The sequence below is a fragment of the Polyodon spathula genome, chromosome 16 (assembly GCF_017654505.1).
Source record: "Polyodon spathula isolate WHYD16114869_AA chromosome 16, ASM1765450v1, whole genome shotgun sequence".
Taxonomy (NCBI): Eukaryota; Metazoa; Chordata; class Actinopteri; order Acipenseriformes; family Polyodontidae; genus Polyodon; species Polyodon spathula.
The window spans coordinates 3,499,825-3,513,333 of NC_054549.1; the positions used below are offsets into that span (position 1 = coordinate 3,499,825).

The following is a 13,509-nucleotide window of genomic DNA, read 5'->3' on the forward strand; positions in this document are numbered from 1 at the left end:
AAAATTCCCATCTTTCAGACCCTTGATTTCAAATTGTTTTTGGTTCCACTAATGTTTGTGATTGGGAGATTCAGGTATGAATGTATGTCTGGTGGTAACCTAAAAACCGATAGACAGCCCAGCATGGTGCTGATTGGAGCTGGTATCTCGGCTCCTGCGGCATTGTCATGGGAGAATGGGGGTGTCAATCAATCAATCAATCTTTATTTTATCTTTCATAGTGGAACCCCATCACAAAGCGCTTTACAAGATGCAATAAATACAAGAAAATCAGCTCTGTTCTCTTCAGGTATCCTCCATCTCAATACTAATAGAAGTGTATAGAGTAACAAAACTGAGAGACAGGTACTTTTTACCTTTGTTTACTGATATGATTTTTTTCTTTTTAATGGATACACTGAAAAGATCACTTTAGTCAGAGGCTAGATCAACTCACAAATAAAAGCATTAGAAAAATGTAAAGTCACATTCAGAAACAACACTTGAGTGTTAATGATCCTTTTAGATGCACTTTCTCAATTGGAGACACTTTGCGCACTTACTGTAAGTGAGCCCTGTAACACTAAGGTGTTGTCTGAATATATAGCGGTTAGGTTTTTATTCCTCTAAAGACGGATCTATCAGATGAGAATTTGGGCTAAAAGTGCAGATGAAAAATAGGGAAGCTGTTTCATCTTTACTGGAACTCTGATTGGGTGTATTTGCCACATTCATATTTTTCCATCTGTATCAAAACCCATGTAGACAAACTTTGCCATTCTGTCGTTTTTTTCCTATTTTGATCTCTTTTTCTAATGTGAGTGCCAACTTTGAATATCTGTCTATCATAATGCGAAACAACTTACTGAAGACTGGAGCTGTTTAAATATGCCGTTAATAAGGTCACCTACAAGATGTTTCTTCATAAATCTGCAGAAATAGTTGCCTGAAAGATGCCTTGTGTTTCATGGATTTAACATCAGTTTATAGAAACGACAATGGCTGCTAAATTCTCATTACAAAACAAAAATAACATCAAGCTTGCCGTTATAGCCTGCTATCATTGAAATGTATTGAAGGAATATTTTCAGCATTCCATTCAGTTACCAAAAGAATGGAATGTTTTATTCCCAAAATTTGACAATTCCGCAGATGCAAACGATAACAAATGTTTCGTTAAATGTCCACGTACACCTGAAGACAATACTTTGGAGGTCTTGAAAGCTGGTGTTTGTTAGCCATTAATCTAATACATCATGGTGGAATGTTTTTGATGCCACACTATGTCCCTAATTTTCAATATCCATGTCGTTTTTATTTTATATATACTGCAAGTACTTTTAAAACAATAAAATTGGACCAATATTGATAAATAATTATTGTGTGTGTGTGTGTATATACATATTTTTTATATATTTTTTTAATATAACAAATTCACCTAAACTGCTGTTAAGATGCATTGCCAATTACATAATATGTTTAGCTAGTACTAGATAAAGTGCTTAGAAAAAGTAGCTAGAATTTTTTATTTATTTATTTATTTATTCCAGAAAGATACTGTCCAGGTGGGTGAGATTTTTTGTCATAATTTAATTATGCACGCTTTCTTCTCCGGTGCTTTTTACCCAATCTGGATCACACATTATATACCTGTATATAACATATATTTGAATGCTATTGCAGTACACAGCAGGAATTTAAATTGGCCTCTTCCCACGAATTCTCAGTATTGTCTATTTATAGACAAGCTTCCAACATAAGCACATGCTGGCAGGAGTGGGAACACATAATATCAAAATGATATTGTGAAACGTGGCGTGTCAAATTGCCATTTGAGAAAGTTTTTTTTTTTTTTTGTTTTTTTTTTTTTTTAATTTACGGGTTAAATCTGTGACACCGCGATACTCCTGCTGAAAATGTGACACTAGTCATCGTTAAGCAGATGCAGTTTAAAGTAATTAAATCGGATTTGCGTTTTTATCATTTGAATTTACATCTTTTTTTTTAATTATTATTATTTATTATCAGTTTTAGTTAGTCACAAAAATATATGTACTACATAGTATATGATCCCTGATGATCAAAATAAGTAAGCAGAAAAACTCCCAGAAACAATGTTTAACAGTCTTAACGTTCAGACTTTTTTTCCAGTTATTTACCAATCTCATTACAATCACTTTTATTTTAACAATATCCTATAAAGTTGAGAGACGTTTGATTGATCTGCCTTTCCTCCTTTAACGAACTGTGCCTGTAAGTGACATCTTGCAAAACGAACCCTAGACGGAATAAATGGAACTCATTACGGAGGCCTACTTAGCCAATCACCGCTGCTGGTGCGTGGCGTTTGTGGGACTTAACCTTACTGCCAGGCTGGCGCTCCAATCATATTCGTGATTATGTTCTGCATTCGCGATGAAAGTACTTCGACCAATAGCTGAATACCGGGGCGGGGTTTACGGCGATGGACACACGTAATGACCAATTACAATGCAGAATGGGTGGGGAAATTGCAAACAATATTGCCCGGTATCCACTCACACTCCTTCCAGTTCGATCGGCAAAGGGAGCGGAGAGAGGAACGTCGAGAGCCCGAAGGCAGCAGCCCCACCACCGCCGGCCCAGGTTACCATCCAGCACCGGGAAAACACACTAGACAGCCGCCGCCGGCATAAGTTTAGTTTACCATCCAGAAACCATCATGAGCAGCGAGGCCGAGACGCAGCAGCAGGCGCCGCCGCCGCCACAGCAGGCCGCCGAAGCGGAGAGCCCAGCCGGCCCGGCAGCGGCAGCTCCCGCGGGGGATAAGAAGGTCATCGGTTAGTAGCTGGGATAAGGCTTTTTTGATCCTGTAATTTTCCATAATAATACCTCCCCCCTCCCATGTTGGCATAGGAATGTGTTTTTTTTTTTTTTCTTCATTGATGACTAGTTTTGTTATCGTTTGATTTTCTTTGTGTGAAAAGTCGGTTGGGCAAACTGTATACCGCGAGCTGCGTTTTGTATTTGAGTAGAAAGTGTTCTAGTTCGGCCCGATTCTCTTGGAAGTCTGTGACATTTTACCCGACATCGGTGAGCATGGGTTCCGAAGCGCCGCCGGGGTGGGTGGGCTTGATTGGACCGGAAAAAAGAAATGGGGAGGTTCTGGTGGGCCACGAGGGGGCTGCTCATGTGTATAGTAATGTGAGCGACTGGATAAGGATGTGAGTGGGTTCAGTTCGGTTTTAACTGGGCCCATGAAGGGAGCGCAGGGCGTTCAGTTTGATGCGTGTCGGGGCTGAGTGGTCTTGTTTGCCTGGTTTATGCAGGCGGGGTGTTCAGTGAACTTGGACTTGAACTAGATATTAACCTTGTGGGGGTGGTATTTTAACCCAGACTCTGTTGTAATGGTATGTACTGAATCCACCGAGAGAGACTGCAGTGCACTGTACCGACCAGAACACCCCTTTGTTCAGTATTGTACAGTAGTAATAAATTGATAAAACTTATCGCCTGTTGACCAAATGCGCATTAGTTACACAGTTGCTCCTTTTGTGAACAAAGGCAGTCGAAGTTTCAAGAGTGCTGTTAATGTAAGTCATCGCACCGGTAGCAGTCGTCCCGGTTTTAGTAGAGTGACTTTAGCAGGAACTTGGTGGTTGTATTTCCAAAATGTCCGCCGTAGTGTTTGGTTAAGATAGCGTCTCTTTTGTCTAGAAAAACTGGTATTACGGAGTCGCCCCCTCCATAAAATCGTTTGGAAATCAAATAAACAGAATGAGTGTGATGTCTAGAGACTATTTAAAAACCTTTCGCCTCGGTCTTGTTTTGTGTGTGTCTGTACATTTGGCGCGGATTCTGGGCCGGGTCTGCGCTAGATGCGTTGGCTTGGTTCCAGCCTCATGGTAGTTAATAGAAACGAGTTATTTAAATGTGTGTTCAGAATGAAAAGTCGCATTTCTACCATTCAGCTTGTGTGTTTCTATATAAAACAACTGCGTTCTGGTAGTTTTATTGTAGTGTTAGTAATTTGTTTATCCTAAAATGTTTGCGTAATTGTGTATAGTAAAAAAAACGAAAGCCACGGAGTTTGTATTTTCAACCACGTGTAAACTCGGCACTTCCTTCTATAAACTGGTAAAGGTCAGGCTTGTTCCGGGAAGAGTGTACAGTTGGTTTGACACAACGTTAATGTTTTTTCAGTAATGTGCTGTATTATAAGTGCGGTAGTCGTGTCACTGAAATACATATCCGAGTTAAATTCCTTATACTCTCTTTTAGCTTGAGAGCCAATATAAAATACTTTGAGGCAGTGGTGAGGCATGTGTTTTCAATATAGGCCCGTGGGGTAGTTTCACTTGTTCTGTCGCGCTGACAGCTAAGCTTTACATCATTGTCTATTAAAAGCACCCCACTTCCCGGTTAATTATAGTATCCAGATATTTCAAGAGGCCATGTTGCTTGCCTATTGGAGCTTCTGTTTCAAAGTTGTTGGCTGGGTGTATTACAGTAGTAGTTATCTAAATTACTTTTTTTTTCTTGTAGTTTTTGTATGGTGTGTACGTTCTGGGTAATATTCCCATGTCTACTGTTGATGGAGAAATTTAATTCCTGGAACTACCGTCTATATGCATTTTGTCATTGGTTTGATTTATTTTCTTTTACAGCAACAAAAGTCCTGGGAACAGTGAAGTGGTTTAACGTAAGAAATGGCTACGGTTTCATCAACAGGTTTGTTAGACTCAGTACTTGCACCCTAAATTGTGTTTGACGTTACACCATGTGCATAGGATAAACTAAGTTCTGTTAAGTGTACTGAATTACATACTAGCAGATGTACTACATTGAGTCCACATCTTCTCTTGCTTTTGAGTTAATACTATTAAAGCCAATAACATCGTTTGACCCCATTAAGCATGTTGGCTATCAATTTTAGGCTTGCACTAATTCTGCAGTTTTAAAAACTGCTACTATGGGTCTTTATAATCCAACAGTCAATTTCTGGAAGGAGTGCAAATATCGCTTGTCTCCGTTTTCTCTGCTTCTGATTTTGTACTTCTCTTTGGAATGTACAGATATTTCAAAGAATGCTGTGGATGAAGAAAAAATGTCATTGTTGTATTGCACAATTAACCCAATGGTCTTGCTGTGATCAGACCATGTAATCTGTGGTCCCTTGAGGCGGTTAATGGCCTTGTTTGAAATATTTGTATATCTTGAATTGATGTAGACCTCCTTCCCCCCCAAAATAAAAAACTAAATATTCTTCACACAATTATTTGACTTGTAATTTGTACAATTCCCCTCAAGTATATGCACATTAACACTTTAATGTGTTTTTGTTTTTCTAGGGATGACACAAAAGATGATGTCTTTGTACACCAGGTTAGTATAGATGCAAATGTCTTCCCTACCCAAGTGCAGTCTGCTTGTGTGTAGTCTACTGCACATAAAATGGAATGTGGGATTTGGGGGGTGGGGTCTGGTTTAGGGAATTAGTTGGGGTTAATTTTACCAGAAAATTGCCAATTGAATTTTGAACATTCAGATTTCTTACACTTCTCAATATTGGATATACCCACAACATAGCAAGGTATGAGTTGGATGTTTTGAATGCAATCTCATGTAGTTTTGTCTGGCCATCTAACAGCTGCTTGTTCACGTTGCATGCTGATGGTGGGTGATTTGGGAGGGATGCTCTGTTCACATTTCAATTGCTTGTTTTCCAGACTGCCATCAAGAAAAACAACCCAAGGAAATATCTGCGCAGTGTTGGAGACGGGGAGACGGTAGAGTTTGATGTGGTAGAAGGAGAGAAGGTAACTTGGCACTTTATATATATATATATATATATATATATATATATATATATATATATTTATTTATTTATTTTTTTATTTAAAACAATAAATAAATATTATTATAAAATTAAACCACAAGCAGTAAAGGCTGCTACCCACCAGACGTGGTGCGGCAAGCGGGACTGTGCAGCAATGCGTAAAAATAAATAGAACCTGTACTTTTCATAAGTACCTTTCACACCTCAGGTGACGCAGGAGCGGCACGCAAATAAATAGGATTGAATCCTATTTTGCTATCTGACGTGCGTCAACTAGGGCAGTGGTTCTCAACCCTGGTCCTGGGGACACACTGTCCAGGTGGCGCTTGTTCCAACATTACTTAATTGAACTCATCCGAGTTTTTTATTTTTAAAGCTTTACATCTAAAATTTGTATAAGGAACTTGAATTTTCTGTCTGTGTTGAAATACTGTCAGAAGACTCCTGTTGACAAATATGTACCAGTCTTGATCATAGTTTTGTCAATAGCAATTTAAGTTGTATAGACTTGGCAGTTTTCAAACCTGTTGCGTCGCTTCTGGTGCGTGGTCATGTGGCTGCAAAACCAAACAAAAAAAACAAAATTGCATTGCGTCTGGTGTGTGGAGACCTTTAGACTTATATAGAGTAATAAAATGCATTTTGTGTGCTGTGATGTGTGTCGCACGCTTTACTTCCCAGGGATTATAATAAAATAACATTATGGGATAGATTTAATGTGCTTGAAGAATCTACAAGTAAAAGTTTGTTTTATAAGTGAAGGTCCTGTCTGCTTTTCTAGTTCTCATTTGGACCACTTTTGGTTTTTTTAAAGCTTTAGTAAATTGGGCGATTAGGCACACGACTGTCCTGAAAAATGGTTTTAAAACCTAACTTTCCTCCCTGAGCCCTGTAGCACCCCACTGAGTACATTGCATCGGTTAGATTCCCCCCGTACAAGTACTCTCTGCTTCCTGTATTATGTAATATATTCCCAGAGGTTGCTGCTTGAGACTTTTTATAAAACCGTGTCTCTCTTCTGCTTATGTACTAACCCATGTTGAACAAATCATTATCAACAAAAATGATAGATCATTGATTACTCTCTTGAGCCCTTAGCTACAAGATGATGATATAATACAAGAATATAAGTTGGGTTAGTAGTTAACCAGATATGTCCTGTTTTGTTTTTGTCAGGGTGCAGAAGCAGCCAACGTTACTGGTCCAGGGGGAGTTCCAGTTCAGGGAAGCAAATACGCAGCAGACCGCAATCGTTACAGGCGCTACCCTCGTCGCAGGGGCCCCCCGCCTGATTACCCACAGAACTACCAGAGTGACGGTGAGGGCGAGGGAAGTGAGAAGCGAGAGGGCCAGGGCCAGGAGAGTGTGCCGGAGGGGGAGATCCAGCCCCAACAGCGCCGCCCTCCCTTCCCCAAGAGACGCTACCCACCCTACTACGTCCAGAGGCGCTATGGACGCCGTCCACCGTACACCAACACCTCACCCCGTGGGGAAAGCACAGAGGTAAGACTGGATCTGCGTGTTTCAAACTCTGAGTCAGTTACAATGTGCCACTTATATCGATTATGATTGAGGTTTAAATGGTCTGTGAGCTCAGCTGCAACGTACTAATTTAGTTCTAGGTGTCAAAAGGCCTTTTCAACTTAAATGTTCCAGCAGGATCTTAATTTAAGCCCATTTTGTGGTCTCTTAGACCATGTAGCATCAGTTTTAACTGGGCTTTCTACCATCTGAAGGGGCAGTATTAGATCTACAAATCAGTAGTGGCTTCTCATAAAAATCTTTTGGTATTCACACCTCAGATGCAGGTTTGGGGTGGGGTCCAGGGTGCCGTTTTAAATTAAGTTGTCCCAAAATCTAAATCAATCACAAGTTCAAAGACCAAGAACAGGAAAAAAAATGACATTAAATTGAAGTCACAATTAAGGGGAAGAAAATCAAAAAACATTAACGGTGAAGTAGATTTATTTTTTCCAGGAACCAGTAGATCCAGTCTTATTAGGTCTATATAAAAATGATCAGCTACAAACAGTAAAATAAATAAAAAAAAAAAAAAAAAAAAAAAAAATTAAAAACACCTAGAAGAAAGCCTGACACGGTTATCAACAAAATGAGAAAGTATGAAATTGTACAAATACGCTGTATGGTATGTTTAATAACAGATTACCCCAAACAGGCAGTAGTGGTTGGTAAATTACCAAATAATAAAAAAAAATTGCAGAACGCAGCAAGATATTACTGAGCTTAAGTTAAAGCACTGCTGAAGAATAGCAGCCTTGGGAGAAAAAGGGACAGACTGCTGCAAAGTAAAAGCAGATTAGAACTGAAAAGAACGATGTTGAGCAAATGAGTATTTGTAAACATTAATTTTAAAGTTAGACAAAGAATTAGACTTTTTGTCTAACTTTTTTAAAATTTGCTATTTTTATTTTAAAATTAATTTTGTAATTTAACAGCTGAAACATTTTCTGTCACACCATGCAAGACCTGAGAAGACAGTCATGCTGCTCCTATTTATAGCCTTTGACCTTACACGTGCACGCTGATCACCATGCTCTCTAACCGGCTGCGCTCCGTCGAGACATTAAGCCAATCATAGCCAGTCCTGGCTGGCTGCTACTGCGCATGTGCACGCTGGATATAGGTGCTCGCATTTCTGAGCAAGCACAGCCATTAAACGGATGGGATGAACAGCATTGTTGATGTGCCAGTGTCACATGAGAGGGGGAAATGAAATGCACATCACCCAGAAAGGAAGCACAGATCATTTAATAAGAGACTGGGGGTTCAGTGAGCAAGTGAATGCTGCTAACCAGCTGCCCTTGACAAATATTACAACTTCATTTATAAAACATATCCATTTGCTATTTATTTTATTGAAAAAATGAGGTTGAACAAATTGTTCATGTAACTTAAGTGCTTTTGTGAACAATAGGAACTGTGCTTGCTGCTCAATTTTAATTTTAGATTTTTTATATTGGTGCAAAATGTGATTTTTGTGAAAAGGGGTTATATTAAGTTTCTACCCAAATTCTTATTTATTTAAAACGGTATGTAAAATTCTGTAGGGACAGGTATAGCTAAATGGTGTTGGAGTTGCTGCATGCATGCAGCAGGACTAGTGTAATTATGGCTGCTGATTTTTGGTTTTAAGTTACAAAAAAAATTAATTGGTGTATAACCAAACACTGCAAAAAAACTTGACAATGGTTGCTCAGTTTGCATTGACCACCAAAACTCAAATCGCTAAAAATAAAGACCGAAAAATCTAATTAATAAACCGAAAAGCAGAAGCCCTAGAAATGCTAACCAAAAAAATTGCATATTTTAATAAATGAAATACTAAGAATGAAAGTTAATGTAAACAGGATTTCATCATATGTACCGTATATAGTTCTGTTTCCTATCTAGTCTGGGGTGTGCATTGTTAGATTATCACAGATACTGAAGACTGTCTAGAAATACCAGGAACTCTTCAGAACATACACTAACAACCAATTCCAAATTGGATACAGTTTGTCAAAAGTTTGCATTCCACCAGGAACATTTGTTTGGTGCTGTAGTTTGCTGCTGGTTTTCCAGACATTGCAGGTAAACTTTGTAAATGCATAGAGTATAGTAATTTAAATGCTGTATTAAATTATTTTGGGTTTCATAGGCATATTCAGTATTACAAGATACAAGCTACTTGCTGTGTTGAATTCACAAGGAATTCATGGTTAATTTGTGGCATTTGTCTTTTTAAATAGAGCTGGTTTAAAATGTGTATAAAATAAACTGGATGGGTCTATCTAAACCATTTCATTGGTTTAGGTGCTTGGTACTTTGGAGTAGGGTTTAATTTAGACCAATTTTAATGGTTTAAACAGGAGTTGAACCAATCCTGGATTTAGTACCAAGATACTAAGGAAGTGGTACATTGCAATTGACCCTTTGTTTGGTGTTTGCATTATGTAGCAGAATGCTAATGTGAGGTGGCAGCTGCATACAGATATCCACCTTTTTATAATTCTGCTTATCTTATCAGGTAAGAATTTATGTAGCACAAGGTGTGCCTCAGTTGGTTATTTAAGTGTGCTCCCTTTTTTTTTTTCTGGCTCTAGTTTAGAATCCACGTGTCATGCTATTAATACAATGGCACTGCACTCTTCCATGAATTTCCGATTGGTGTACTGTAGGTAGTAATGAGCCATATCTCCTGGAAACCACGCAGGGTTTTTCTAAGTTCTGTAATTTTAAAATTAACACTTTATTTTGCAGGGAGGTGAAGGAGAAGAGAACCAAGGTGCTGTTGACCAGGGTGCTAAACCAATGAGGCAGAATTACTACAGAGGCTACCGACCAAGGTTCAGAGCAAGGTTTGCATGTTGTGTTCACTGAGTTAGAGCTGCAACAACGAGTTGATGGTAGGGGTTGTTGACGTGCAAAAAGACCAAACTGCTTGAGTTACTGTATTCAGTCACTTGGTAAACAAATAGGATGTTTCTATCCTTGCCACCTTGTATTCTCATTGTTCAGCTAACACTTTACAATCGACAAGTGAAATCGACTCGTTGTTGCAGCACTACACTGAATTGCAACTGCTTTTTTAAAGATATTTTATAATGTCCCGCTTGGGTTTCTATATTTCCTGTTTATGGAGAAGTTCTTTTGACTGCTTACTAACCCTAAGTGACAGTGGTAATAGGTGTCTGATCCTTCACTGTTTGTATCTGAGGAGTTATGCCTGATTGCAAAGGAGGGTCTGACCTTTAATGCTGTTCAGATCCAACTGTAATCTCAAATTGGGTTACTGGTCTAAACCTAGCCCCCAGTAAGTTAGTCCATATCATAAAATGCTACACAATTTGGAGGGTGTGTTTTAGTTGTAGCCATTGTCCTTGAATACTACGAGCACTAAACTGAGTCACCAAAGAAATGCAATTTTAAAACTGTCCACAGTTAGAAGGTTAATGTTAATCAATTATTTCAGCATAGCTGCTTTGTCTGGGGCATGAGAGGTGTTATTTGGGTTGTAACCAGGCATTGGTTAGGCAAGATGTACTTCTAAAGAGAACAGCTGATGTCGTGTCCCCTCCTTGAGGAAGGAAATACTTGCCCGAGCTTAAAATAAAATCAACCATGAAAACTACTGTTCCTTACACAGACTTTTGGAAAAGGTGTCTACTACAAGCAGCAGACTAAGCCTCTGGAATCTCTGGGCTTGCAGAGATACCAAAGCCATACTGTATTATCACGAATATAAAATGCAACAGTGTGCAAAAACAGATGCATCGTTATTTAATACTTGTGCGTTATGTTTTCTGCTTCGACTCTTGTGCATGTAAGGGTATGTGCATTAGTCTGCAAGTTCAAAGCAACTAGAGGTCATTCAATTTCAGAGAAACTGTCTACTGTTTCTTCCTCAAACAATTGACTTGCTTCCTTTTGTCATTGTGGCTGTTCAGGGATTTGCTGTATGTCAGTTTTCATAAAATGAATGATCTGACTACCTTTGAGGTAGCTTAACAGAGAAATGAATACAAATGGGTACCCTATTTACTTTTGACAAGGATTTGTAGGTGTGGTCAGTTCTGAGTATAGATGTTCAGTTGCCATGTGGTCAGCTGCACTGTCATCATTGTTGCATTTCCTTCAAAACCAGCCCCCCCCCCCCCATTGACACCATTTAATAAGACAAAAAAAGGCCACCTGATAGAATGTGTATTTTCCCCTTAATGTGAAAATGACCTCTGTGGTTGTCTGCAGGGGCCCCCCTCGTCCCAGACCACCCCGGGATGATGCCAATGAGGAGGACAAGGAGAACCAAGGTGACGGCTCCCAGGACCAGCAGCCACGCCAGCGCAGGTATCGCCGCAACTACAACTACCGTCGCAGACGCCCTCAGAGTGATAAACCTGAAGATGGCAAAGAGAACAAAGCAGCCGAACCAGCAGCTGAGAAAACGTCCGCTCCCCCGGCCGAGCAGGGAGGCGCTGAGTAAATACCGGCATACCACCTCCACCATCGTCCGGGTACGTAGCAGCGGGACTGAAGGGCTTCCAACCGTTAACGTTTAATACATGAAACACTGCAGCTAATTGGTGTATCGAATGAAAACTGTTTTGCATATGTTACCTAGTCACCATTGAATTCGTTAATTTAATGGAGCCTTCAATTCTACGCCCTGAACCACTTATGTGTAGAAAGGTTGATCTTGTCTCTATCGCCAGTGATTTGGAATCTGCTGTAGTAGCTTAGTGAGGCTGTTAGGGTTTGGTACCTGGCCACATCCAAAGCGTTATCTGCAAAAGCTGCTTGCTTTGCTGCAGAGGGCTCATGCCATTGTGTGCCAGTGTCAGAGAGGAAACCCAATTCCATAGATGTTAACTGAATACACAATATTGGGTTTGTGCCCAGCTGTTATTTTACAAAGTTGCATTGCAAACCCTGCTTAAATGTGCAGATTTCATTGAGGGGCTAATCTTGCATAAAAATAATAAAATGAGGTAATGCAGTGGGTTTGAAACAAATGTTAACATCACTAGGCAATTTCTATTGTTTGGTTCATTGTGACATGTTTGGTCAAGTGCTAAAGCTTTGTTTTGCTCTGCCATTGAACTACATGGAGTAACTGCAAATGCTTTTTTTAGTAAATAGCCCCAGTTTGGTTAGTGCCACACTTTACTGTTTACACTTTAGTGTTTTTTTGCAAAGTTCTGTACTTGGCACCAAAAATGTAGACAGTTACCATACATTTATCACATTTATATAGTGCAAATATTGAAATTTGGGTTGTAAAATTATCAAAATATTTAAGACTAGTTAAGTAAGCACAATGTTTTATATCTAACTTAATATCATAGTATTAACTTCAGTGGCTGTATTTCAGAAAGCTGTAATGAGCCAATTTTGTATTTGATTTATTTACTTCATGGGTAGGGACATGTACTGGACATACTGTTCATAATCCACTGAAATATTTTGTGCATTTTGATGTTTACAAACAATTATCAATTTCCAATTTCCTTGCATTATTTTAAATATGAACACACTTCTGCAATGAGAAGCTAAGGATATTGAGAATTATCAAACTAGAATGTTTTGAGAAAGTGTATTAGTAATGCTTTTCTAATTAAAGGATTGTTTTTGCTTATCATTCTAAGATAGACCATGATGCATAATTTTATAGCTGTTGAACTTTGAAAGTGTTGTGCTAATTACTACTTACTAATTTCTTTTTTTTGTAGTTTAGTCAACATGAAGAAACATCAAAGGAAATGAAGAACAGAGCAATAAGAAACAGATTTGACTTGACGATCTCGAAAGCTTTGCTACATGCAGTTGACCAGATACCAGTGATTGGCTGCAGAATCTGCAGCCCAATTTTTTCATTACTTTTATCTGACACGACTTCTTTTGGAAACAGTTTAAAGTTTTTTGTAAATCGGTCTTAAGTTTTTACACCAGTAGTTTTTAAAGTAATTTGATATCTGGTCAATTTGACATTTTTTAAATTAAAGAATTAAATCTGAATTTATTTGTACAACCTGAATTTGAAAACAAAGGCAAGCGCAAATAAAAGTCAAACAAAGTTTCTAATCTCCTCCTGTGGTTTATTTCTTGGCTTAATGGTTGTTTTGGGATCTGGCTCTGTTTTTAAAAGCACCTTGCGCTCAGAGCACTTGAGTTTCCTAAACGCAATCTGAACCTTGGCAAAATCTCCACCTTCC

General features: G+C 38.9%; 1 protein-coding gene across 2 annotated transcripts; it reads left to right on the plus strand.

Moving 5' to 3' along the window:
* The first annotated feature begins 2,517 nt into the window (after nucleotides 1–2,517).
* On the plus strand, nucleotides 2,518–13,373 carry LOC121328651 (Y-box-binding protein 1-like). Of its 2 annotated transcripts, none has more exons than XM_041273555.1 (8): nucleotides 2,518–2,798; nucleotides 4,626–4,689; nucleotides 5,310–5,343; nucleotides 5,688–5,777; nucleotides 6,974–7,300; nucleotides 10,058–10,155; nucleotides 11,546–11,811; nucleotides 13,027–13,373. In XM_041273555.1, the coding sequence occupies exons 1-7, from the start codon at nucleotides 2,681–2,683 to the stop codon at nucleotides 11,778–11,780; spliced, it is 966 nt and encodes a 321-aa protein (XP_041129489.1). In that variant the 5' UTR covers nucleotides 2,518–2,680; the 3' UTR covers nucleotides 11,781–11,811; nucleotides 13,027–13,373. The 2 variants fall into 2 exon arrangements, with proteins under 2 accessions (XP_041129489.1, XP_041129490.1); XM_041273556.1 differs by having other exon boundaries at nucleotides 2,520–2,798; nucleotides 10,058–10,143.
* Nucleotides 13,374–13,509: the final 136 nt, after the last annotated feature.

What these genes read in the sequence shown, in the direction of transcription:
- LOC121328651 (XM_041273555.1), top strand. Translation starts at nt 2,681, where the DNA reads ATGAGCAGCGAGGCCGAGACGCAGCAGCAGGCGCCGCCGCCGCCACAG. An exon ending in GGCTACGGTTTCATCAACAG is followed by an intron (nt 4,690 to 5,309) that starts GTTTGTTAGACT and finishes TTGTTTTTCTAG; the next exon opens with GGATGACACAAAAGATGATG. An exon ending in CCCGTGGGGAAAGCACAGAG is followed by an intron (nt 7,301 to 10,057) that starts GTAAGACTGGAT and finishes TTTATTTTGCAG; the next exon opens with GGAGGTGAAGGAGAAGAGAA.